At 45.2% G+C, this 27,776-nt stretch overlaps 1 protein-coding gene across 6 annotated transcripts in view; it reads left to right on the forward strand.

The window, feature by feature from the left end:
- Positions 1-27,776, forward strand: part of KIAA1217 (KIAA1217 ortholog) — a 692,495-nt gene that overhangs the window by 159,346 nt on the left and 505,373 nt on the right. For 2 of the 6 annotated variants that reach the window (XM_056519288.1, XM_056519291.1), the window contains exon 1: positions 27,411-27,636. The exons of 2 other annotated variants lie outside the window; for them this stretch is intronic. In XM_056519288.1, coding sequence (XP_056375263.1) covers positions 27,414-27,636 — 223 coding nt within the window. In that variant the 5' untranslated portion in view covers positions 27,411-27,413. Of the gene's footprint in view, positions 1-27,407; positions 27,637-27,776 lie in introns of those variants that run through there. 2 more of the 6 variants (XM_056519289.1, XM_056519290.1) reach the window with 2 other exon arrangements.

Genomic DNA, 27,776 nt, shown 5'->3' on the forward strand with positions numbered 1-27,776 from the left:
CTGGAACCAATTAATATTGTAACTTGAGGGACCACTGTATATCCACCAGTTACCAGAAGGATATATAGATGATATCCTGCTTCACACTCAGACAGAAACACAGAATACATCCTGCATGTCCAGTGTTAACCATACAGCTCTCGTCCCTGTCTATTCAGGTGGCTTACTACCAGCCACCTAACAAAGTGAGACAGATCACAATGTCCTCTTTTGAGGATGCAAACATCTAAATTGAAACTCTTATCAGAGATTAAAGGAGTATTCCAGTGTAGAACAACTTATCCCCTATCCTAAGGATGAGGGATAGGTTTCAGAATGCAGGGGTCTGACCGCCGGGGCCCCCCCGAGATCTCCCGTACGGGACCCCGGCTCGCTGGCCAGAGAGCGTGGGCCAACCACCGCACAAAGCAGCGGCCGACACGCCCCTGTATACAGCGCTATGGCAGAGCCAGAGATTACCAAAGGTCTGAAACTTATCCCCTATCCTTAGGATAGAGGATAAGTTGTTCTACACTGGATTATTCCTTTAAAGGGGTACTCTGGTGGAAAACTTTTTTTTTTAAATCAACTGGTGCCAGAAAGTTAAACAGATTTGTAAATTACTTCTATTAAAAAATCTTAATCCTTCCTGTACTTATTAGCTGATGAATACTACAGTGGAAATTATTTTCCATTTGAAACACAGAGCTCTCTGGTGACATCATGAGCACAGTGCTCTCTGCTGACATCTCTGTCCATTTTAGGAACTGTCCAGGGTAAAAGGAAATCCCCATAGCAAACATATGCTGTTGTTGACAGTTCATAAAATGGACAGAGATGTCAGCAGAGAGCACTGTGCTCGTGATGTCAGCAGACAGTTCTGTGTTTCAAAAAGAAAAGAATTTCCGCTGTAGTATTCAGCAGCTAATAAGTAAAGGAAGGATTAAGATTTTTTAATAGAAGTAATTTACAAAACTGTTAAATTTTCTGTCACCAGTTGATTAAAAAAAAAAAAAAAAGTTTTTCACTGGAGTACCCCTTTAAAATGGACAGAGATGTCAGCAGAGAGCACTGTGGTCATGATGTCAGCAGAGAGCTCTGTGTTCCAAAAAGAAAAGAATTTCCTCTGTAGAATTCAGCAGCTAATAAGTACTGGAAAGATTAAGATTTTTTAATAGCAGGAATTTACAAATCTGTTTAACTTTCTGGCACTAGTTGATTAAAGAAAAAAAAAGTTTTCCACTGGTTTTCCTTTACTCCTCACAGCCTCACTTGCAAACAGACTGTCACCTAATTTTAAAGCCCAATGACGAGCTGTGTTCGGCACCTGTGCTGATTTGAGCTAGTCTGAAAACCTGGAATTGTCCAGGAAGGGGAGGAAAATCTCCACTAACAAACCTGCCTTACATCTTATGCAAACTCAGGCCCGATAACAGGGCTTACCAAAGTCCCTTGCAAGCGAAGGCTCGCCAGGGATTTTAACTCTTTCCTTTATTCCCCATATCTCACCGATGAGATAGCCAATGGCTATGCTGGGAGTTGTACTTGTGCAAAAAATGGAGGACCGCAGGTTGGACACCCCTTACCCTACGTCTTTCCTTTACATTTTCCATTCCTTTTGAATCCACTACTGCATCAAACACTGCATATGCGTTTCCATCACTGCAGTTTCCTTTGCTAGGACTTGACCTTGCGTGTCTGGTAGAATATATTATTTGAGGAGGTAATGGATTGCGAGCTAGGGTAATAGCTCTTGACTTTTCCTGGAAACAATGTCAGCGGAGGTGCGATATATGCGCTGGTTCTGTGAAGCGTTTATCTCTTCATCTGTACAAGCTTGTTCACAACTTCTCTTGTCTTTGAATCTAAGTCTGATGACTGACTGACAGGGTATCGTAGACGTACGCCTGACATTGGCCATCTGCATTGCAGGTGTATACAGTGTATACAGGGGTCAAGTCCTGGAAAAAAAAAGTGTGGGAACTCACCCAAGATTTCTAATACAACCCCCCCCCCTCCCCTCCCGATGTCACGTTCCGCCCCCTCAATATAAGTCTATGGGAGGAGGCATGGCAGCCATCATGCCCCCTCCCATAGACTTGCATTAAGGGGACGTGACATCACGAGGAACAAAGCCGTGAAGTCACGATACTCCAGCCCCTGTATCGCCAGTCATTACGCACAGAGCGAGTTTGCTTTGTGCATTGATGACGGCGGGGTGCCACAGCCAAGATTGCGGGGGTCCCCAGCGGCGGGCCCCCCGCGATCAGACATCTTATCCCATATCCTTTGGATAGAGGATAAGATGTCTAGGGGAGGAGTACCTCTTTAAGTACCAGGGCACCAAGACGTATATTTACATCCAATGGCAGAGATTTATTAAAACCTGTGTAGAGGAAAAGTGGAGCAGTTGCCCATAGCAACCGATCAGATCTTTTCTTTCATTTTTTTAAAAAGGCCTCTGAAAATGAAAGCAGCGATCTGATTGGTTGCTATGGGCAACTGCTCCACTTTTCCTCTGCACAGGTCTTTTGTATCTCCCTTAATGTTCTTAAGGGGTTATCATTCTGATAATACACTGTACCAAAAACCTCCTTATGTCCCTATCATCATGATAACACACTGTAACAAACCTCCTCATGTAATCTCCTTACTACTGGGGTGACACACTGTAACAAACCTCCTCATGTAATCTTCTTACTACTGGGGTGACACACTGTAACAAACCTCCTCCTCATGTAATCACCTTACTACTGGGGTGACACACTGTAACAACCTCCTCCTCATGTAATCTCATTACTACTGGGGTGACACATTGTAACAAACCTCCTCCTCATGTAATCTCCTTACTACTGGGGTGACACACTGTAACAAACCTCCTCCTCATGTAATCTCATTACTACTGGGGTGACACACTGTAACAAACCTACTCCTCATGTAATCTCATTACTACTGGGGTGACACACTGTAACAAACCTCCTCCCCATGTAATCTCCTTACTACTGGGCTGACACACTGTAACAAACCCCTCCTCATGTAATCTCCTTACTACTTGGGTGACACACTGTAACAAACCCCTCCTCATGTAATCTCCTTACTACTTGGGTGACACACTGTAACAAACCCCTCCTCATGTAATCTCCTTACTACTGGGGTGACACACTGTAATAACCCTCCTCCTCATGTAATCTCCTTACTACTGGGGTGACACACTGTAACAAACCTCCCCCTCATGTAATCACCTTACTACTGGGGTGACACGCTGTAACAAACCTCTTCCTCATGTAATCTCCTTACTACTGGGGTGACACACTGTAACAAACCTCCTCATGTAATCTTCTTACTACTGAGGTGACACACTGTAACAAACCTCCTCCTCATGTAATCTCCTTACTACTGGGGTGACACACTGTAACAAACCTCCTCCTCATGTAATCTCCTTACTACTGGGGTGACACACTGTAACAAACCTCCTCCCCATGTAATCTCCTTACTATTGGGGTGACACACTGTAACAAACCTCCTCCTCATGTAATCTCCTTACTACTGGGGTGACACACTGTAACAAACCTCCTCCTCATGTAATCTCCTTACTACTGGGGTGACACACTGTAACAAACCTCCTCCTCATGTAATCTCCTTACTACTGGGGTGACACACTGTAATAACCCTCCTCCTCATGTAATCTCCTTACTACTGGAGTGACACACTGTAACAAACCCCCTCCTCATGTAATCTCCTTACTACTGGGGTGACACACTGTAACAAACCTCCTCCTCATGTAATCTCCTTACTACTGGGGTGACACACTGTAACAAACCTCCTCCTCATGTAATCTCCTTACTGTGATAAGTGATAAGCTGCCCTTCCTCCAGCACTGCCATCTCCCTGCCCCCGCACTGATTTGTTCACTCCCACTTCACTCTTCTCTCAGCTGGTAATAAATGTTCTCTCCCCACACCCACCCCAGACAGGGAAGCAGGACTCACAGGCTTTTTCTAGGAGTGAGCGGAGGAAGCAGGATTCACAGGCCTTCTCTATGAGTGGGCAGTGGAAGTAGGGCCCACAGCACCTGTTTATGAGTGGATGGGAAAGCAGGACTCCCAAGCTTTCTTTTTGAATAGTGGTAAAGCAGGACTCACAGTCTTTTTCTATGAGAGGGTAAAGTAGGACTCCCAGGCTTTCTGTATGCAGGTAGGAGAATCAGGACTCTCAGGCTTTCTTTATGAGTGTGCAGGATAAGCAGGACTCACAGGTTTTCTCTATAAGTGGGTGGAAGAAGCAAGAGTTAAAGCTTTTTCTATGAGTTGGTGGGGTTAGAAAGACTCGCAGGCTTTTCTCTATGAGTGGGCGGGGTTAGAAAGACTCGCAGGCTTTTCTCTATGAGTGGGCGGGGTTAGAAAGACTCAGGCTTTTCTCTATGAGTGGGCGGGGTTAGAAAGACTCAGGCTTTTCTCTATGAGTGGGCGGGGTTAGAAAGACTCAGGCTTTTCTCTATGAGTGGGCGGGGTTAGAAAGACTCAGGCTTTTCTCTATGAGTGGGCGGGGTTAGAAAGACTCAGGCTTTTCTCTATGAGTGGGCGGGGTTAGAAATACTCTCAGGCTTTTCTCTATGAGTGGGTGGGGTTAGAAAGACTCTCAGGCTTTTCTGTATGAGTGTGTGGGGTTAGAAAGACTCTCAGGCTTTTCTCTATGAGTAGGCGGGGGAAGCAGGACTTTTATGCTTTTTCACTTGCCAAGACTAAGGGTCTCAGTAGACCCAAATCACATCTGCGTCACCTGTCCGGTACCTTTTATCAGTTTGTGGTGTCAGCAGTGTGCAATGCAAGGTAGCTGTTATAACCCTAGGGGCAGATGTTATTAACCCCTTCTTGTCGTGATGCCAGGGCGTGGTTTAGCCTTAATCACCCAAAGATAATACCGCTGGTCCTGGGCTAGGCACGGGGCCAATGAAGACACCGATGCCAAGTTACAGACATTGGTAGCTTTACTGAGGGTAGACAGGTGATACAGTCTATGCCGTACAGACAATATCCCAAGGAGGTGACCAGTGATACAGGGGGACCTCGCAGGCTTGCTGGGACTTGCAGTATGTAGAGACACTTTAGTGCAGGCCACGGTGACTATATAGAAGACCTGACCAGACAATTGACATGAAGATGACTTTGAGCTTACTTCAGCTGACTTTGTGGCTGCAGACTTTAGGCCTGAGGCCTCCAATGCTCTGAGACGACTGCACTGGACCTCAGCAGGAACAAGAATGCTGGAAGAGAGAGATTGTAGCTCCTCCCCTGGTTTTATAGGGGCAGGGGGGGGTGTGTGTGTGCAAGGAGCCCATAGGTCACTTGGGAGGGGGGGGAGAACGCCGCTTCCGGGTGTACGGAACACGGCACATGCGCGGCCCTCCCCACCAGCCCTAGAAAAAGGAGTTAGACTACGAGGATAAGTTCATGAATATTCATGAGCCGGGCGGCAGCTCCGCCCAGCTATAATGACGTGTGGCCGAGTCCCAGATGATAACACCTCCCACTGGGTCCCAAGCCAGGGAATAACAGAAAACTAAAGATATAGATATCTGGAGAACCGCTGAACCATTTTTAACCAGGTAAGGAGCGTTTTAATCAGGATCACCCGCACTACAAGCCTGTGTAACAGGTTTAGTGCGGGTGATTCTGATGACAGATTTCCTTTAACAGTTTTTTTTTTTACTAAATAAAGTTGTGAAAACGTATAAGAATAGGCGAAACGATTGCACTCACCACCTCTGTAGTTTTTCTTTATTGCTGGTGCTTTACTAAGTGACAGCGTACAGCAGAGAGCATGATCTGCAGCGGGCGAGGACGCCGGGACGCTCCCGGCACTGATGACAGCTGTTTCGTAGGACTAAACAGCTGTCATCAGTGCCAGAATCGTCCCGGCGTCCTCTCCCGCTGCAGATCATGCTGCTTGCTGTCACTTTGTAAAGCACCAGCAATAAAGAAAAATGAGGTGGTGAGTGCAATCGTTTCGCCTATTCTTGTACATTTGGATATAGCGTCTTGTGCATTAACGGTATTAGCCCCCCACCTGTGTAGCTCCTACATAGGGATCCAGGCTCACACTTGAACAGTGTAACTTGCCGGATAAAACTGAGTACTGTGCCAGACATATTGACTCTTTCTCTTATATGGCTTAAAGTCATGAAAACAATATATCCCCAAGGTTTTCATCTCCTCATACGCTTCCCACAGATAGGCAAGCAGATTTGGTTGACTGTACACAGCTCATAGATCATTGGACGGTTATTGCCATAAAGAACATGCTACCAGAATTTTTGTGACGCCACAGCACTCACCAGGCCTGAATATTTTGTTCGCAAGATATACTCTAGATCGCAGATCAGAGCTTTTGTACCTTAAAGGGTTTTTGACTTACCCTATTTGTTTTGTTTCATTTCTATTCTTGTTGTTTAAGCTACTCTATTTCCGTTCTTTGTTGTCTTTTTATCCCCCACTTTGTTTTCCTGTCTTTGCTTCTATTTCCTGTTTCTTGCTGTGCTGAAAACTACAAATCCCAGCATACCACATGCCTTGCTGGTTTGGGGCGGTTCCTTTTTTTTCTGCCCTTTACCCACCCTACTATTTTCCCGGGTCAGCCCCCTTATACACAGCACACTAATATAATCAGCCTTGGTTGGGATACACTGGCATACACACACACAAAAGGGACTACAACTCCCAGCATGTGTCATTCAGGAGTCTTCAGTCTGTGGTATAACACCAGCATGCTGCCTCTGTATTCTCCTGGGGGTTGTAGTTCACCACACCTCTGTAGGGTATACACCAGTGTTTCCCAACCAGGGTGCCTCCAGGTGTTGCAAAACTACAACTCCCAGCATGCCCTGACAGCCTTTGGGCATGCTAGGAGTTGTAGTTTTGCAACAGCTGGAGGCACACTGGTTGGGAAACACTGGTGTAACATGATGTGTATGCTGAATAGGCTAGAACAGTGTTTCCCAACCATTGCACCTCCAGCTGTTGCAAATCTACAACTCCCAGCATGCCCAAAGTCTGTCAGGGCATGCTGGGAGTTGTAGTATTGCAACAGCTGGAGGTACACTGGTTTGTAAATTCTACAACTCCCAGCATGTGTCATTCAGGAGTCCCCCCCCCCCTTCCCCCTTCACATATAGGGGGAGATTAATCAAAACCTGTGCAGAGAAAAACTTGTCCAGTTGCCCATAGCAACCAATCAGCTCGCTGCTTTCAGTTTTATGAAGGCCTGTGAAAAATGAAAGTATGAGATTTATTCCCCTGCAGTCCATACATCCCCAGCCCGTGCACCTTCTCGTCCTCCCCTTCAGATAACACTTATCTTCTCCGTGTTTCTTCTCCTGTGCAGACCTGCGTCCTTAGAATACAGAGCAGGGGGGGAGGGGGAGGAGCTGTGTACTCAGCGGGATGAGATGAGGGGGCGTGGCTTATTCCTCTCATGCAGACAGAGAGAAAAAAAAAAGCTGTGACATCTTGTCCACAACAGACTCAGAACTGTGGACAACAGTAAAAGAAAACCCTCTGAACTACAGAACTTCCTGCCCAACAAACAGGTAAGAAAAACACATACATGCTGCCAAAACATATAACACGTGTATATTGCAAAAAAACTAAACTTACAAAGAAGATGCCATATAGTCAAAAAAAAAATTAACCACCGGAGTACCCCTTTAACATACGGTATTATTCTTAGGACACTGGTGGTGACAAATGTGGATCGCGGACTTGGGCTGTATCCCGGGCATGGGCTGTGACAGGCTCTTAAACATATGAATTAAATGGCAGGATTACAACAGCTTTCCACCAGAACAGCAGGACAGTAGCCAGATCGAAAAGCCTTAAAATACACATAAAATACAGAACAATCTGATTCTGTTATATTTGCAAGGGCATCGACTTAATCTGAGAACAATCTAACATATGTACCGTATATACTCGAGTATAAGCCGACCCGAGTATAAGCCGAGACCCCTAATTTCAACCCAAAATCCCAGGAAAAGTTATTGACTCGAGTATAAGCCTAGGGTGGGAAATACCTCATCCCCCCCTGTCATCATCCAGACCCGTCATTAACATCCTCATCATCATCATCCCCTTGTCATCATCCCACACATCCCCCCTTCATCATCCCCTTATCCCACACATCCCCCCTTCATCATCCCCTTATCATCCCACACATCCCCCCTTCATCATCCCCTTGTCATCATCCCACACATCCCCCCTTCATCATCCCCTTATCATCCCGCACATCCCCCCTTCATCATCCCCTTATCATCCCGCACATCCCCCCTTCATCATCCCCTTATCATCCCACACATCCCCCCTTCATCATCCCCACCCCCCTTCATCATCCCCACACCCCCCCTTCATCATCCTCTTCTCATCATTCGCCCTCAGTGGTCTTCAACCTGCGGACCTCCAGAGGTTTCAAAACTACAACTCCCAGCAAGCCCGGGCAGCCATCGGCTGTCCGGGCTTGCTGGGAGTTGTAGTTTTGAAACCTCCGGAGGTCCGCAGGTTGAAGACCACTGCGGCCTTCAACATCATCCAGCCCCCTCTCACCCCCCTTTAGTTCTGAGTACTCACCTCCGCTCGGCGCTGGTCCGGTCCTGCAGGGCTGTCCGGTGAGGAGGTGGTCCGGTGGGGAGGTGGTCCGGTGGGGAGGTGGTCCGGGCTGCTATCTTCACCGGGGGCGCCTCTTCTCCGCGCTTCCGGCCCGGAATAGATGCGTTGCCTTGACAATGACGCAAATGACGCACCTCTGCGTCGTTGTCACGGCAACGTGACTATTCTGAGGCCGGGCCCGAAGCGCTTAGAAGAGGCCTCCCCGGTGAAGATAGCAGCCCGGAACCACTATCCCACCGGACCACCTCCTCACCGGACAGTCCTGCAGGACCGGACCAGCGCCGAGCGGAGGTGAGTACTCAGAACTAAAGGGGGTGAGAGGGGGCTGGATGATGTTGAAGGCCGCAGTGGTCTTCAACCTGCGGACCTCCGGAGGTTTCAAAACTACAACTCCCAGCAAGCCCGGACAGCCGATGGCTGCCCGGGCTTGCTGGGAGTTGTAGTTTTGAAACCTCTGGAGGTCCGCAGGTTGAAGACCACTGCGGGTGGGGGAGTTCACTCGAGTATAAGCCGAGGGGGGTGTTTTCAGCACGAAAAATCGTGCTGAAAAACTCGGCCTATACTCGAGTATATACGGTAGTTCATTTCCTATTCGGTGAAACTGAGCTGTTATGAGGGCTTAGTCTGTATCCAGGATTGCTGAGGTTAAGGTGGCCCGTATTAGGTGGTCATGTGATCAGATTATGGTAACAGGCCTAAGAAAAGAGTCAGGCGACAGCTGCCTGTTGATCTACTACCAATGAAACGTACCCCTGCTAAATATGAATAAATGCTATTGGAATCGATGCAGATACATGAGGTACTGTATATTGGTATGATTATTTGGGGGGGGGGGTGATAATACTACATTTCATGTTTTGCATGGCGAAATTTCCGTCAGCAGAATTCCGCCTCAAGTGAAAGCCCAATACACTTCTTTGGGATTCCGCACTCCCGTTGACACTTCGGAATTTCCGCAAGCGGAAATTCCAAAGTGTCAACGGGAGTGCAGAATCCCATAGAAGTGTATTGGGATTTCATACGAGGCGGAATTCTGCTGACGGAAATTCCACAGTGGGAATAGACCCTAAGTATTATTGTGCATTCTTCTCCTTTAACCTTCAGAAGGAGCTGTGGACTTTCCTAGAGGGAATCTTCACACAGCTTTCCCCTTGGTAGAACATAGATGGACAGTAGACACCAAGACACAGTAGCAAGGAAATTGGAACTATACAGTACAGACCAAAAGTTTGGACACACCTTATTCAGAGTTTTCTTTATTTTCATGACTATGTAAATTGTAGATTCACACTGAAGGCATCAAAACTATGAATTAACACATGTGGAATTATAGACATAACAAAAAAGTGTGAAAATATGTCATATTCTAGGTTCTAGCCACCTTTTGCTTTGATTACTGCTTTGCACACTCTTGGCATTCTCTTGATGAGCTTCAAGAGGTAGTCACCTGAAATGGTCTTCCAACAGTCTTGAAGGAGTTCCCAGAGATGCTTAGCACTTGTTGGCCCTTTTGCCTTCACTCTGCGGTCCAGCTCGCCCCAAACCATCTCGATTGGGTTCAGGACAGGTGACTGTGGAGGCCAGGTCATCTGGCGCAGCACCCCATCACTCTCCTTCTTGGTCAAATAGCCCTTACACAGCCTGGAGGAGTGTTTGGGGTCATTGTCCTGGTGAAAAATAAATGATGGTCCAACTAAACGCAAACCGCATGGAATAGCAGCCGCTGCAAGATGCTGTGGTAGCCATGCTGGTTCAGTATGCCTTCAATTTTGAAGAAATCCCCAACAGTGTCGCCAGCAAAGCACCCCCACACCATCACACCTCCTCCTCCACACCAGCACACCTGTGAAGTGAAAACCATTTTAGGTGACTACCTCTTGAAGCTCAACAAGAGAATGCCAAGAGTGTGCAAAGCAGTAATCAAAGCAAAAGGTGGCTACTTTGAAGAACCTAGAATATGACATATTTTCAGTTGCTTCACACTTTTTTGTTATGTCTATAATTCCACATGTGTTATTTCATAGTTTTGATGCCTTCAATGTGAATCTACAATTTTCATAGAAAACTCTGAGGTGTGTCCAAACTTTTGGTCTGTACTATATATATAACGAAAAGTTCAGAGCATTCTTATCACTATAGTATGTCTTAGTTTATTCCATAGAAATAGAAATGGCCACTTGTTGTGTGTAAGATACAACAACTAGTAGGTATATAAATACAGAAATGGTGTTGCCTCTGGAAACCAGTCTACAAGTGCAGTCCTGGCCGATGGTTGAAATGGAAAAATGAGCGTCTGGGTCTTCATGCCGCAACTTACTTGGACTTAGGACAGGAGAGCTTATTGCTGACCAACAGCGGGGTTCTTTTAATATTAGATAGCAGTCTTGCCATTTATACACTGAAGAAGAGACACTGTTGTCTAGAAACACGTTTGTTCTTGCCTACTGTCAACATAGACAGCAGCCAAGAAGAAACACGCTTCGAGGCAACAGTGTCTCTTCTTTGTAGCAGCTAGAAGAGGAATGTCGGGTGCCCTTGTAGGTGGACTGGTGGAACATTACACCAGCACTGGATATTGGAGTTTGGGGTAGGTTTCTATGTAAGATAAACCTTGTTCATGAACTTTGTTCCGTTTCTTTGGGGATTAATAGGGCTACACAGGGTGAACGAGAAGGATTGGTACCTACTTAAATAAATAAGATTCTTTAAAGGGAACTCCTGTCCTGTCTGAAAACAGAGAGGAGGGAGTTATAGAGCAGCCTACAGTGATTGGATGAAGAGACCCAGCACAGCACAGCAGACTCAGGGAGGAAGCAAATGCAAGGTGAGTGAGAGCGAGCTCTTTACTTGCCTCGGACATGCCCTTTCCTCAGCAGTGGATGCCTGTATAAGGAAGCAGCAGAACAGAGGGATTTGTGAGCCAAATACAGAAGCTAGACATATAAACCTAGTGAGTAACACATATGAGCATTATTTTTTTCTGTGATAAGACAGGCACGCTATAAAGACGCCGGGCGTACCGCTGCATGAGGAAATGGACAAACTAATAAAATATAATGTAAATTAAACTGCACGGTAAATGGCGTAAACATAAAAAATTCCAGAATTGTTGATTTTTTGGTCCTTAAACAGCAACTGTCACTTCCGTAAGAGGTGCGGAGGTGCAGACACCAGCACATACAGCATAAGGAAATGGAAAAAAATGTGCCTTTACCTACTATGGTCGCAGTTTGTAAAGTTATATTGCAGCTGTTTTCTAATCCAGTTGAAAATTTGCAAAGGCTGCCGAGTTGCAGTGGTTAAAGGCTCCAGCTGTTGCTAAACTCCCAGCATACCCAGAAAGCTAACAGCTTCGGCTGTTGCAAAACTACAATTCCCAGCATGCCCAGACAGCCAAAGGCTTCAGCTGTTGCAAAACTACAATTCCAAGCATGCCCGGACAGCCAAAGGCTTCAGCTGTTGCAAAACTACAATTCCCAGCATGCCCGGACAGCCAAAGGCTTCAGCTGTTGCAAAACTACAATTCCCAGCATGCCCGGACAGCCAAAGGCTTCAGCTGTTGCAAAACTACAATTCCCAGCATGCCCAGACAGCCAAAGGCTTCAGCTGTTGCAAAACTACAATTCCAAACATGCCCAGACAGCCAAAGGCTTCAGCTGTTGCAAAACTACAATTCCAAGCATGCCCAGACAGCCAAAGGCTTCAGCTGTTGCAAAACTACAATTCCCAGCATGCCCAGGCAGCCAAAGGCTTCAGCTGTTGCAAAACTACAATTCCCAGCATGCCCAGACAGCCAAAGGCTTCAGCTGTTGCAAAACTACAATTCCCAGCATGCCCAGACAGCCAAAGGCTTCAGCTGTTGCAAAACTACAATTCCCAGCATGCCCAGACAGCCAAAGGCTTCAGCTGTTGCAAAACTACAATTCCCAGCATGCCCAGACAGCCAAAGGCTTCAGCTGTTGCAAAACTACAATTCCAAACATGCCCAGACAGCCAAAGGCTTCAGCTGTTGCAAAACTACAATTCCCAGCATGCCCAGACAGCCAAAGGCTTCAGCTGTTGCAAAACTACAATTCCCAGCATGCCCAGACAGCCAAAGGCTTCAGCTGTTGCAAAACTACAATTCCCAGCATGCCCAGACAGCCAAAGGCTTCAGCTGTTGCAAAACTACAATTTCAAGCATGCCCAGACAGCCAAAGGCTTCAGCTGTTGCAAAACTACAATTCCAAGCATGCCCAGACAGCCAAAGGCTTCAGCTGTTGCAAAACTACAATTCCCAGCATGCCCGGACAGCCAAAGGCTTCAGCTGTTGCAAAACTACAATTCCCAGCATGCCCAGACAGCCAAAGGCTTCAGCTGTTGCAAAACTACAATTCCAAGCATGCCCAGACAGCCAAAGGCTTCAGCTGTTGCAAAACTACAATTACCAGCATGCCCGGACAGCCAAAGGCTTCAGCTGTTGCAAAACTACAATTCCCAGCATGCCCAGACAGCCAAAGGCTTCAGCTGTTGCAAAACTACAATTCCAAGCATGCCCAGACAGCCAAAGGCTTCAGCTGTTGCAAAACTACAATTCCCAGCATGCCCAGGCAGCCAAAGGCTTCAGCTGTTGCAAAACTACAATTCCCAGCATGCCCAGACAGCCAAAGGCTTCAGCTGTTGCAAAACTACAATTCCCAGCATGCCCAGACAGCCAAAGGCTTCAGCTGTTGCAAAACTACAATTCCCAGCATGCCCAGACAGCCAAAGGCTTCAGCTGTTGCAAAACTACAATTCCCAGCATGCCCAGACAGCCAAAGGCTTCAGCTGTTGCAAAACTACAATTCCAAGCATGCCCAGACAGCCAAAGGCTTCAGCTGTTGCAAAACTACAATTCCAAGCATGCCCAGACAGCCAAAGGCTTCAGCTGTTGCAAAACTACAATTCCCAGCATGCCCAGACAGCCAAAGGCTTCAGCTGTTGCAAAACTACAATTCCCAGCATGCCCAGACAGCCAAAGGCTTCAGCTGTTGCAAAACTACAATTCCAAGCATGCCCAGACAGCCAAAGGCTTCAGCTGTTGCAAAACTACAATTACCAGCATGCCCGGACAGCCAAAGGCTTCAGCTGTTGCAAAACTACAATTCCCAGCATGCCCGGACAGCCAAAGGCTTCAGCTGTTGCAAAACTACAATTCCCAGCATGCCCAGACAGCCAAAGGCTTCAGCTGTTGCAAAACTACAATTCCAAACATGCCCAGACAGCCAAAGGCTTCAGCTGTTGCAAAACTACAATTCCCAGCATGCCCAGGCAGCCAAAGGCTTCAGCTGTTGCAAAACTACAATTCCAAGCATGGCCGGACAGCCAAAGGCTTCAGCTGTTGCAAAACTACAATTCCAAGCATGCCCAGACAGCCAAAGGCTTCAGCTGTTGCAAAACTACAATTCCCAGCATGCCCAGGCAGCCAAAGGCTTCAGCTGTTGCAAAACTACAATTCCCAGCATGCCCAGACAGCCAAAGGCTTCAGCTGTTGCAAAACTACAATTCCCAGCATGCCCAGACAGCCAAAGGCTTCAGCTGTTGCAAAACTACAATTCCCAGCATGCCCAGACAGCCAAAGGCTTCAGCTGTTGCAAAACTACAATTCCAAGCATGCCCAGGCAGCCAAAGGCTTCAGCTGTTGCAAAACTACAATTCCCAGCATGCCCAGACAGCCAAAGGCTTCAGCTGTTGCAAAACTACAATTCCCAGCATGCCCAGACAGCCAAAGGCTTCAGCTGTTGCAAAACTACAATTCCCAGCATGCCCAGACAGCCAAAGGCTTCAGCTGTTGCAAAACTACAATTCCCAGCATGCCCAGACAGCCAAAGGCTTCAGCTGTTGCAAAACTACAATTCCCAGCATGCCCAGACAGCCAAAGGCTTCAGCTGTTGCAAAACTACAATTCCCAGCATGCCCAGACAGCCAAAGGCTTCAGCTGTTGCAAAACTACAATTCCAAGCATGCCCAGACATCCAAAGGCTTCAGCTGTTGCAAAACTACAATTCCCAGCATGCCCAGACAGCCAAAGGCTTCAGCTGTTGCAAAACTACAATTCCCAGCATGCCCAGACAGCCAAAGGCTTCAGCTGTTGCAAAACTACAATTTCCAGCATGCCCAGACAGCCAAAGGCTTCAGCTGTTGCAAAACTACAATTCCCAGCATGCCCGGACAGCCAAAGGCTTCAGCTGTTGCAAAACTACAATTCCAAGCATGCCCGGACAGCCAAAGGCTGTCCGGGCATGCTGGGAGTTGTAGTTTTGCAGCAGCTGGAGGCACCCTGGTTGGGAAACACTTGTACAAGGTGTATTTATTTTCTCATTCCTTGCTAAATTACTTTCCAGTGATGCAAATGCTAATATCATTAAAATTCAATCACTTGTTTTTCATTTCTTAAGAATAATAAATATTTTGTTAAAGCGAAATTACTTTCAGATGAATATTGATGTGAAAATTCTCCGCTGATAGATGAACGAGTCTTTAAATAAAGTTATGAAAGTGAAAGATTGTGTCAAATAACCTGGAGAATAAAACTGGAGAATAAAAGGAAGTGCAAAAAGGAGCTGCACCATGTGAAAGCATTGTTATTACGGTACGGATCGGTAATACGTGGCCCATTCTGCCACGTGCCTGCCATTTCATACATATGTGTTATGTCTGGCCTGAGATTCCAAAGTGTGAACCTGGGCTTGTCTGTACTATGGATCTTCCACATAGGAAATTCCTAAACAGACTTCACTTGCAGCAGCCTCCCATTCAGCGCCAATTCCGAGCAGCATTGATCTACTGAGGAAATTCAGCAAGGAACATACCCTTAGGCTGGGTGCACATTACGGAATAAGAGATTCCGAGGGAGGCCGGCGGTCCCTCATGATAGTTAACACTGTAACTGTATTCCAGGGAAGTAACTGTAACTGTAACTGTATCTCTTCCTTGTATCGCCCTATCATAGCTATGGCCCTCTGCAGTTTGCCCTCTCTTTACATTGGCTACATCAGTCTCTCTACAGTATGGTAGACCTTCCATTGTCATCTACTTGCCAGGTTCACATGCTGGGAGGCCCTACTATCTACCAAGCTGCAGCACCTTTGCCTAATCCACAGGCGTGCTCCCAGTGCCAGCACACATACTGTCCTACTTCCTGCTCGGCAGCTCTATATATTCAGTCTCTGGTACTCCGTTGACACTTAGTTGCAGAAGATAATATGTCAGGCATAACTCTGCTCTCTCCTTTGTGCTGTGACATCAGGTCACATTCTTTGAAAACAAAGAGCTCCCGTCCGTGCTCAGCTCTCCCCTCCTGTCTGCACAGGATGAGACCATTCATGTGAAAAGAGGGAGATCATATTACTGCTATTACATTTTAAGGCAGGAGGAAGTCTTTCTCGGTCACAATAGTTTCCGTAAGAACAGGCTGTTCCATCAGAACAGTAATATTTGCTCCCCTCTACACATCAATGGTCTATTCCTGAGCAGACAGCAAGGGTGGGGGGAGCAGGGACGGAAGGTCTTCTGTCAGAGAGTGTGACGTGATGTCATAGCTTCAAGGGAGAGATCCATGCACTGAGGCTAATAACACTATATTAGTAAATCGCTTTATTATACTTTTTGACACCAGACACAGGTTGTTTCTTTTGCTGGACAACCCCTTTAAAGAAGGAAGTACATGTTTGCCCCCACTGCCATGCTGGACAACCACAGTCCAAATAGCAAACGTAAGGAAGTCAAAATGTTGCAGTAATTAATGTGGTACTCCCGGGGAAAACTTTTTTTTTTTTTTTATTAAATCAACTGGTGCCAGAAAGTTAAACAGATTTATACATTACTTCTATTAAAAAATCTTAATCTTTCCAGTACTTATTAGCTGCTGAATACTACAGAGGAAATGGTCTTTTTTTGGAACACAGAGCTCTCTGCTAACATCACGAACACAGTGCTCTCTGCTGACATCATGACCACAGTGCTCTCTGCTGACATCTGCTGTCCATTTTAGGAACTGTCCAGAGCAGCATATGTTTGCTATGGGAATTTTCTCCTACTCTGGACAGTTCCTAAAATGGACAGCAGATGTCAGCAGAGAGCACTCTGGTCATGATGTCAGCAGAGAGCTCTGTGTTCCAAAAAGAAAACCATTTCCTCTGTAGTATTCAGCAGCTAATAAGTACTGGAAGGATTAAGATTTTTTTTTAATAGAAGTAATTTACAAATCTGTTTAACTTTCTGGCACCAGTTGATTTAAAAAAAAAATATATATATATAGTTTTCCACGGGAGTACCCCTTTAAGGGCCCAGAACATACACAGTGACATCTCTCTGCATATCAAAGAGGTCTTCTCGGGTGGTGGCCTTCTTAAAGAAAGGTGAGAAGTATGCAAAATAAATGGTGGAACTCCGGCCTGGCTAAGTGGACATTTAGCACAAAGGCGTTCAAGGCAGAATGTATAGCAGGAGGCATAGTAGGGCTCTGAGCCCTTTTGTCCATTAATCTGCTCGGTTTTACCAACCTTTTGCGCTGCCCATAACTCCACACGTTGAAGAGAGATGGTGATTTACTTTACATCTGCCTAATAATACGTCAATAAACCTGAAGCCTTCATGGAACGAATCATCTCAATGGCAATGTGGAAAATCTCTGAACGGAGTCGCCATTTGGCTGAAGAATGTACATCTGCAGAACAGGTTTCCTAGGGAAAGTCTGAATATACCGTCAATAGGTCTATCCAACTCCTGTGTGATGTCACAGCTGCCCGTATACATACGAATGCCTATAGAGGTTGCTAGACCAGTGTTTGCCAACCAGTGTGCCTCCAGCTGTTGCAGAACTACAACTCCCAGCATACCCGGACAGCCAACGGCTGTCCGGGCATGCTGGGAGTTCTAGTTTTGCAACAGCTGGAGGCACACTGGTTGGCAAACATTGTGCTAGACGATTACTCAAGTCAAGTACAACAGGTTTAATTTGGTTTATGGGAGTTTAAAGGGGTACTCTGGAAGAAATAAGCGCTGCGGAATCTGTAGGCTCTATATAAATAAATAAATAAGAAAAAAATTAATTTTTAAACCACCTGGTGCCAGAAAGTTATACAGATTTGTAAATTACTTCTATTTTAAAATCTTACTCCTTCCAGTACTTATCGGCTGCTGGATGCACCAGAGAAAGTTGTGTAGTTCTCTCAAGTCTGACCACAGTGCTCTATGCTGCCCTCTGCTGCCCAAAACCGGATACGGGGCGAAATGAGCGTACCGGAGTCACTGTTTGACTCCGGTCGGCTCATTAAAGTAAAAGGATTTCAGCGCCGGTCCGGCTGGGGTACGGGAGCGCCCAGTTTTCCCCTCCCCCAGCCGGATCCGGCAACCGTAAGCTGCAATCGTGGTGTGAATGCAGCCTTGAACAGATTTGTAAATGACTGCTATATAAAAATCTTAATCCTTCCAGTACTTATCAGCTGCTGTATGCTCAGGAGGAAGTTGTGCGGTTCTTTCCAGTCTGACCACAGTGCTCTCTGCTGACACCTCTGTCCATGTCAGGAACTGTCCAGAGCAGGAAAGGTTTGCTATGGGGATTTGCTTCTACTCTGAACAGTTCCTGACATGAACAGAGGTGTCAGCAGAGAGCACTGTGGTCAGACTAGAAAGAACTACACAACGTACTCTGGAGCATACAGCAACTGATAAGTACTGGAAGGATTAAGATTTTTAAATAGACGTAATTTACAAATCCGTTTAACTTTCTGGCACCAGTTGATTTGAAATATTTATTTATTTATTTATTTTACTCCGGAGTACCCCTTTAAAGTCTCTATGAGGTTTCTTTAGAGCTGGATGTGCTGCAGGTTGGGTGTCCGGATGGAGATATAACTTTTTTCTTTTTTTCCTTCCATTTATTATCAGAGCGGTTGATTTGCGGTAAATGCTATACAACAGCGCGCAGTTTATTAAAGGAGGAGAAAGTGTAGTAGTAATTGCATTTCTGTGATGAAAGTAGTGATGAGCGCGGCGCTCTCGGTGGAATAATTACTTTAGCCCGGAGATGTTTTAAGTTTAATTTATAGGAAAGATTATTAAAAAAAAATAAATAAATAAATAAAAAAAGTTTGTAGTCCAGACAGGACTTATGGGAGAAGATAAATTCATTAATGTTCACCTGCTGGAGGGGAGAGAAAAGGAAATGCACTTACGCTCTTGTGCTTGCCCTTTGATGCATTTCGCAGTTTGGTTCTATCAGGTAAAGAAACAAAAAAAAAAGTGGACTTTATTCTGAAATCACCACTTTTGTGTCTGGTATTGCAGCTGGTTTCATTTATTGAAAGGAGCCGAGTTGCAATACCAGGCACAGCCTGTGGACAAGAGCGGTGCTGTTTTCAGAAGATCAGATGATTGCCAAAGCCTGGCTCTTAAAGGCACAGACACGATAGGTGGAGGTGGTGTGCAAACCACACATGAACATTAAAAAAAAAAAAAATTAAACGTAAATTCACCATACTATGTGAGACATATTTGCACATTTAAAGCTGGCAAAAACTCCCCCCCCCCCCCCCCCCCCCAAAAAAAAAATAAATAAATAAATAAAAAAAGCACATTCGTTGCACTGCATTTTTTTGCTGTAAAGAAGCTGCCACCAGATATTAGCCAAAAGTCAATAAGGAACCTACTTGGCTCATTTTTCTTTGGAGATTTTTCACTTGTCTTGGGTGTTTTTGGACAGCATGCTGAGACAATGGCATGTTTTGTTTTTAGACATTTTGTTTTGTCTCACATAGAGTGGGAGCCCAAAAAACACCATCAAATGGGTTTGGTTCTGGCATTATTTATGGCATACAACCCCCCACCCCGCAATTCTTTAATAGAAATCCTTAAAGGGGTACTCCGGTGGAAAACACTTTTTCTTATCAACTGGTACCAGACAGTTAAACAGATTTGTACATGAATTCTTTTTAAAAATCTTAATCCTTTCAGTACTTATCAGTTGCTGTATGCTGCAGAGGAAGTTCCTGATACGGACAGAGGTGTCAGCAAAGAACACTGTGGTCAGACTGGAAAGCACTGACTTGCTCTGGAGCATACAGCAGCTGATAAGTACTGGAAGTACACCAAAAAATAACTTCAGAAGAGCGTCTGTACTATACTTTGTATACTATATATTATGTGTTATCTTAATGTGTCGCTTCAAGAGAAATCAATAGAAAATCCATTTGAGTGCACTAGAGAGAAGGTTATTCACAGTTTAGCTCACTCTGTGTAAATGTGTCAAGTAATAACATCTTCTATCTATTTTGGGGGTTTATAGACGGTAGAAGTGTTTTTTGTGCAATTAAATTTTTTTGGATGGTTTCAGAGCTGAAGTAGTGTTGTTTTTTGTATACAACTCACATGCAGCCCTATGTGTTTCTATGGTTACAGCTGACATACATACTGGACCAGGCCGATCATGCAGTCATAATACCTTCTTTTTGTTCCCTACTCAAGGTTAAAGGTGAGGTCCAGCCGAAATTAATGTATCCCCTAATTACAGGATAGGGGATAAGTAGCTGATCGGGGGGGGGGTCTGGCCGCTGGGACTCTCCGTGATCTCCATAATGGGACCTGGCTCTCAGTGAGGAGCGCGTGTGGTAGACGGCATGCCCTCCATTCATTTCTATGGAAGAGTCGAAGAGACCCGAGTATAGCACTTGATCATCTTCTGCGCTCCCATAGAAATGAATGGACCACGTGCTGTCTACCGTGCTCTTCACTAAGAGAGTCGTGGTCTGGTTCCGGAGATTGCCTTTGGGGGGGCGCAATGGTGGATAGGGGATAAGTACATTTTGGCCTGAGTTCTACTTTAAGGTTAGCGTTGAATGAATCTACAGTAAGATTTGTTGAACCCCAATCTAAGAAATTAGCCATCGATTAATTTAGTCTTGTAAAAGTCGTTTCGCTTTCCAAGCGTTCTGCTTGGAATTAGAGTCTTTAGCCCAGGTGTCCAACCTACGGCCTTACAATCATTGCAAAACTACAACTTCCAGCATGCCCGGACAGCCTTTGGCTGTCCGGGCATGCTGGGAGTTGTAGTTTTGCAACGGCTGGAGGGCTGCAGGTTGGACATCTAGAGTCTGATTCCAAACTTCCTCTCGGGAAGCAAAACAGTTGGAAAGCGAAATGACTGGAATCAGACTCTAGAGTCCAGTCAGGGCACGCTGGTCTGTCCAGGCATGCTGGGGGTTGTAGTTTTGCAAGCACTGGAGGCCTACAGGTTGGACAGAAGGTTGGACAGGTTGGGTAAGCAGAACACTTGGAAAGCGGAACTACTTTTACAAGACACAATTAATCTATAATGATGAAAAAAAAGGGGGGTATCTAGCTCCCAAAGAAAAAAATAGGAGAATTAAAAGTCAAAAATGTATTGATCCATGTGAAAAGCATTTAAAGAAAAACACCCCGGGAAGGTAAAACCCCTACTCCGACGCGTTTCGGACCAATGGGTCCTTAGTCATGGTCAAGACTAAGGACCCATTGGTCCGAAAAGTGTCGGCGTAGAGGTTTTACCTCAACTGGGTGTTTTTCTTTAAATGCTTTTAACATGGATCAATAAAATTTGGACTTTTAATTCTCCTATTTTTTCTTTTTGGAGCTGGATACCCCCCCTTTTTTTCACCATTATTACCTGCACCGAGGGAACGGCTCGGCATCATCCTGGCTTCCTAAAAAACAACAACGAGTGCCCGGGGACTGATCTACTATGAGCGGTGAGCTGGCTACTATTTTTCTTTACAATTAATCTTTGGCTGATTCCTTAGATTTAGTTTGGGTGAATCTTACTATAGATGTGCGTTCTTTCTTTCTTTCCTTCTTTCTTTTTTTGTTATTCTATTTTGTGACTATTCATTTAAAAGGAAATTCAATAGCACTGCAGATGTCCTAACCATAGAAATGCTACTCCATGTTTTATGTTGAATGCAATGGTATGTAGAATGGCACAAAAAAACTATTTTCACGAATAATCTAAAGCCAAGGTTCCCCAGGCAGTATTCCCCAACAGGTGGCTATCCAGCTATTGCGAAACTACAACTCCCATCATGCCTTGATGGCAACAGCTTGAGAGCCATAGGTTGAGGAACAATGCTCTAGGGGGTCCTACTTGATATTGCGCTGTAGGCAGGGCTCAAGTCCTGCAGGAACTCGTGGGAACAGAGATCCTGCACTTTTTCCACAGCAGGAACGCAGTTCCCATTAGCAGGAGTCCTGCAGGACCAGCCCTTAAAGGGGTACTCCGCCCCTAGACATCTTATCCCCTATCCAAAGTATAGGGGATAAGATGTCAGATTGTGGGGGTCCCGATGCTGGGGACCCCCGCGATCTTGGCTGTAGCACCCCAGACATCCGGTGCACAGAGCGAGCATTGCTCAGTGCCGGATGACTGGTGATGCAGGGCAGAGGCTCATGACGTCACAGTAATGCCCCCTCAATGCAAGTCTATGGGAGGGGGCATGACGGCCGTCAGGCCCCCTCCCATAGACTTGCATTGAGAGGCCATGACCGTGACGTCACGAGCCTCCGGCGCTGCACCCAACGCTCTAAACGAATGCCGGGTGCAGCAGAGAGAATGTGGGGGTCCCCAGTGTTGGGACCCCCAGGATCAGACATCTTATCCCCTATCCTTTGGATAGGATATAAGATGACTAGTACCCCTTTAACTGGAAATTTTGGGTGAGTTCCCACACTTTTTTTCACAACACTTGACCCCTGGCTGTAGGGTTCAGCACAGAGCATGATCATACTCTTGTAGGTAATTTAATGGGTTAAGGAGTACTTGACTTGGAACAACTGGAGAGTACACGCAGCCTAGTTTGCTTTTCGAAACAATATGAACCTTTGTGAACTGTAACAGTTTTGGAACTGTAAAGGGTGAGATTTATTGTAGAGCACTAAAGGTTGTATGCCTGTCGGCTATAATGGTGCAGACTCCGTCATTCTACATGTCTTATCTGTGTCAGATCTGAAGGAGACATTTCCAGGTGTTTCGGAACTAAACAAGAGTAAAGCGTGCAAAGTAGTCCTCCTCTGGAGGGAAGAGAACATGCTCTCTGGCGCCACCTAGTGAAGATAGCAACCGGGCAGGTCAAGTCTTGACCTCTTTTAGAGTCTTGAAACATGACTGGGGATTATTAGCCAAGTCAGAAAACAGTTACCCCTGTATAGACAGTTGTTTTGGGGTAACGTTTCAGCTGCCTCTTGCAGCCATTTTCATTGGATATTTCCATGAGAGAAGAAGCTGAAATGTTGCCATCTGTGAAACTTTCGTTTTTTTGGTGAAACAAACGTCAGCCTCATCTTCACTTATAGAACAATGTGCTGCAATTATCCTTGACTACTACATTGGGGAACCTGTGACTAGGGTTTCTATACTTGCGAGCATCCTCCATCTGGCACCCAGGGCCTTGACATAGGGTCAGCAAAATAGGAAAGGCAAGGATACAGCTGGACTCCAAAGGAACTCAAATTAAGCCATTGATTCATCCATGTGCAAGGGCTGGAAAAGGCTTTAGAGGGAGCTGAAGCATTGCCCGGCACATTGGCAGATAAATCATCGGCTTAGTTAGAATTCCTTTGGAGTCCTGAGATATTCGGGCTTGTTGTATTTTGGAGACCATTCCTTTGGAATGTTGCGTTATTTTTCATATCTATTTATTTCATATCAATCTATCTCATATCTATCTGTCTCATATCTATCTCATATCTATCTCATATCTATCTATCTATCTATCTCATATCTATCTATCTATCTATCTATCTCAATCTCATATCAATCTCATATCTATCTCATATCTATCTCATATCTATCTATCTATCTCATATCTATCTCATATCTATCTATCTATCTATCTCATATCTATCTATCTCATATCTATCTATCTCCTATCTATGAGATCTATGAGTTTTGCTGTGAGAAACTTTTGATGGAATAAATGTAGACCTTTTTTTCACCTATGTGTGTACTGTAGGACTCTCCATTTTGCTGTTGTCTGAAGTTAAGATCCCTAACCTGTATTCAGTAACCGGCACCACCTCAAACTACTACATGCTTATGGGCTGTGCTGTTCTTCTTGATTTGTTTTTTATATCCTTTCTATCTATCTATCCATCTCATATCTATCTATCTCATATCTATCTATCTGTCCATCTCATATCTATCTATCTCATATCTATCTATCTGTCCATCTCATATCTATCTATCCATCTCATATCTATCTATCTATCTCATATCTATCTATCTCATATCTATCTATCTCATATCTATCCATCTCATATCTATGTATCCATCTCATATCTATCTATCTCATATCTATCTATCTGTCCATCTCATATCTATCTATCTCATATCTATCCATCTCATATCTATCCATCTCATATCTATCCATCTCATATCTATCTATCTCATATCTATCTATCTATCTCATATCTATCCATCTCATATCTATCTATCTCATATCTATCCATCTCATATCTATCCATCTCATATCTATCCATCTCATATCTATCTATCTCATATCTATCTATCTATCTCTCATATCTATCTATCTCATATCTATCTATCTATCTATCTATCTATCTCATATCTATCTATCTGTCCATCTCATATCTATATATCTATCTCCTATCTATCTATCTAATATCTATCTATCTCATATCTATCTATCTATCTCATATCTATCTGTCCATCTCATATCTATCTATCTATCTCCTATCTATCTATCTATCTATCTATCTATCTAATATCTATCTATCTCATATCAATCTATCTCAATCTCATATCTATCTATCTATCTGAATGTATAAAGAACCAAAGGACCAAAACCCGACTCCCTATTTCTGTATTCTGAGCGACGATGCATACAGTACTGTGGGCATTGCTGCTCAAAGTCTGGCCTGGCGATCTAGTAAGTGCATCCCTCCATTCTTCGCCTATTATGTATACTTGTCTAAATTGCACCCATAGCGAGTGTCACAGTGTGCCAATACCACACGAGGCTGACCCGCTCCTGTTGCCAGCGACTTCATTTGTATGAAACTAAAACACGTCTATAGCTCAGATCCTAATGTTCTTATTAGCAGCATTTACTGTAACCCAGGGGGACGGTGATCACAGTCTTAATAACCTGCACAGGCTACTCCAGCAATAAAATCTTCTCTACTTAGAGCAGCCATTGCCCACAAAGCCCCCCTATTGCTATAAACTGCCTGTGAGTGTAGGGAATTGTGCTCAGATAGTGTTATAACTGTTCTGCAAGTGTATTTGCTGTTAATTTATTCGCACCAATGAAGAATTAGGAACCCCCTGAGGGTAATACATAGTAAATAGTTGTAGTTTGCAGCTTGTCGGATCTCAGTCTACAACAGAGTTGGGAACAAATTGCATTGATGTTTATGGAAAGTATTTTCTCCTAAGGGCCTATTCACACTACGGAATTCCCGATTAGAGTTATGTGAAGCGGAATTCCACTTCCATTCTGATCGTCATATTGGAGTCGTGAAGGAATTTTTCCTCTTTCATGAGGCATCAGCCTCATGGGGGGATTTTGCCTTCCTCTGGATCAACACAGTAAAGTGTTAGGTTAAAGGGGTACTCCGGTGGAAAACCTTTTTTTTTTTTTTATCAACTGGTGCCAAAAAGTTAAACAGATTTGTAAATTAAACGTGGGGAAGAGTACGGCAATGCCGCCGAGCTTGCTGCACTCACCGCTACAGCTTCCAAAGGTATGCTCCTAGACGACCTCCTCCAGCGGGGACTTCAGAAGACAGGGGCGCTCAGACTTGAGGCGACTGCCGGCGGTTTCGCACAGGATCGTGCTTCGTCCGGCCTAGCCTTATTTTTTCTGTGGACGCCGTAATCAGAATTTCTGCAGCAGAAACATCAAGAATTCCATTGCAATCAATGGGACTCTGCTGCAGCTGAATGTCTGTGCGGAATATTCTGTGCAGACATTCAGTACAAATTCCTCCGAGTGAACCCAGTCTTACCCCCTATCTTACCCCCTATCCTTTGGATATCTTATTGCACATTCTGTACATTTGCCCGATTCAGCAGGCGGCGCGCAGGGACCGCTCAGAAATGTGGCGTCTCATAGAGAGAAATTTCCTGACCGAGTCTTCAGAAAGAATAGACATGTCTATGCTTTCTGCGGATGCCGTGATTGGAATTTCAGCGGCAGAAACATCTGTGGAAACTCTGCAATCAATGGGACTCTACTGCAGATGAATGTCTGTGCGGAATATTCTGTGTGGACATTAAATAGGGGAGATTTATCCTTTTCCAGAGGAAAAGTTGCTGAGTTGCCCATAGCAACCAATCAGATCGCTTCTTTCATTTTTGAAAAGATAAGATATCTAAGGGCGGAGTACCCCTTTAAGGAGAAAAGTCAGCTCATTAGATCAGTGTTTTCCAAACAGTGTGTCTCCAGCTTTTGAAAAACTACAACTCCCAGCATGCCCGGACAGCCGAAGGCTGTCCGGGCATGCTGGAAGTTGTAGTTTTACAACAGCTGGAGACACACTGTTTGGAAAACACTATGCAAGACTATGTGGAATTTGCCCAAATCCTTTTCCCGTGCAGAGTACACATCTGTGTGGTGGTCCAGTAGGGGAGGTGCACCTTCTGTCCTGTCAGGCAGTCTCCTTCAGTGTCCCCAAGGCCCCCTGCACTTGTTTCCCCAATGTAAATATGTTTTACCATGTTAAGTATTATAAAATGTAATGTTGCTTTAAGCGTTCTATCATGTGATATGCCATGTGATTGTTACCCAGGAGGTACCAGTGACCAGGTGATCCCAGGGGTGACCTATGGGCTCTCTGCTAGTCTCCCCCATATAAGCCCTGGGTGGAGCTTCTCTCTCTTCTCTCTCTTCCTGCTGAGGTCCAGTGCAGTCGCCTAGTGTCTGTGTCCAGAGTGTTGGAGACCTCAAAGTCAAGTCCTGCAGCCGCCATCAATTCAAGTAAGATAAAGTCACAGCTTTATGAGTCAAGTCAAGTCAGTCCCTGTCATCTGTCAAGTCAGTGTGGTCTGCATTCAATTGTCCAGTTCTACTACAAGTCCCAGCAAGCTCTTAAGGTCTCTGTGTCACTGGTCACCTCCTTGGGCCCTGGCTGAACTGTATAGACTTTACCATCTGTCTACCCTCAGTAAAGCTACCGTTGTCCGTAAATTGGCGTCGGAGTCATTATTGCCCCGTGCCTAGCCCAGAATCCAGTGGTATACCTTCGGGTGGTTATAGGCTAAACCACGCACTGGCGTCACGAATACAAGGGGTTAATGCCATCTGCCCCTAGGGTAACAACATCTGCCCTGCACCACACTCTCCGCCACAACATCTGTATTGTGTTGCACAACTTTACCTGAGTGGGTTGGGCATTGTCAAATTCCTGTTACTTTGTTGTGATGGTCAGCATCTAGTCTGAGCATGCAGCAGAATCTCGCCCAGCCACTCGCTCCCCCAGCATCATCCCAGCACCACCGCAGAGGAGTCCTGAGCCTTATCCCAGGGCACATTTACATTCCACAGGTCTGATAAAGCACCCGGTCTGCCTGCGAGACTCCCAACTCCTTCAACTTGCATCTCTCAGCAGTTCTGTCTCAGCAGCAACAAGGTGCGTCTGAGAATTCCCCCGACTGCTCCTTTGAACTGCAAAGTAATGTCGACTTGAAAAAAGGATTTATTTTTATTATATTTTTTGTAAATTGTATTCTTCCCATCGTGGAAATTTTTTTACCGCCTCCCATTGAGAATGTCCAAGCCGTCGCGTTTGGCCAGGCCGGTGTCAGCTAACATAACGTCTAAGCTGCCTGTGAGTCGGATTGAAGATTTTAACAGCAGATCAAAAAAAAGCAGCTTAGGAGAAAAGATTCCGAGAGCCGGCAGTGAAGGAAGCCTGGCGGCGAGGAAGAAGCAGCAGCAGGTGAGAACGGCGCAGACACCCATCAAGCAGCCCGGAGCGAACAATTGCAAAGGTACCGTACTGTATAGAGACTAATATATATATAATCTATCATGTCTAAAACCTGCGGAAGACTATTGTCGAGCCATATCCTGTGTTTGCATATCACTTTACTGAACGATTTTCACTCTTTATTGCTTACCGAGCTGTAGA

Source organism: Hyla sarda, chromosome 5, assembly GCF_029499605.1.
Source record: "Hyla sarda isolate aHylSar1 chromosome 5, aHylSar1.hap1, whole genome shotgun sequence".
Lineage (NCBI taxonomy): Eukaryota > Metazoa > Chordata > Amphibia > Anura > Hylidae > Hyla > Hyla sarda.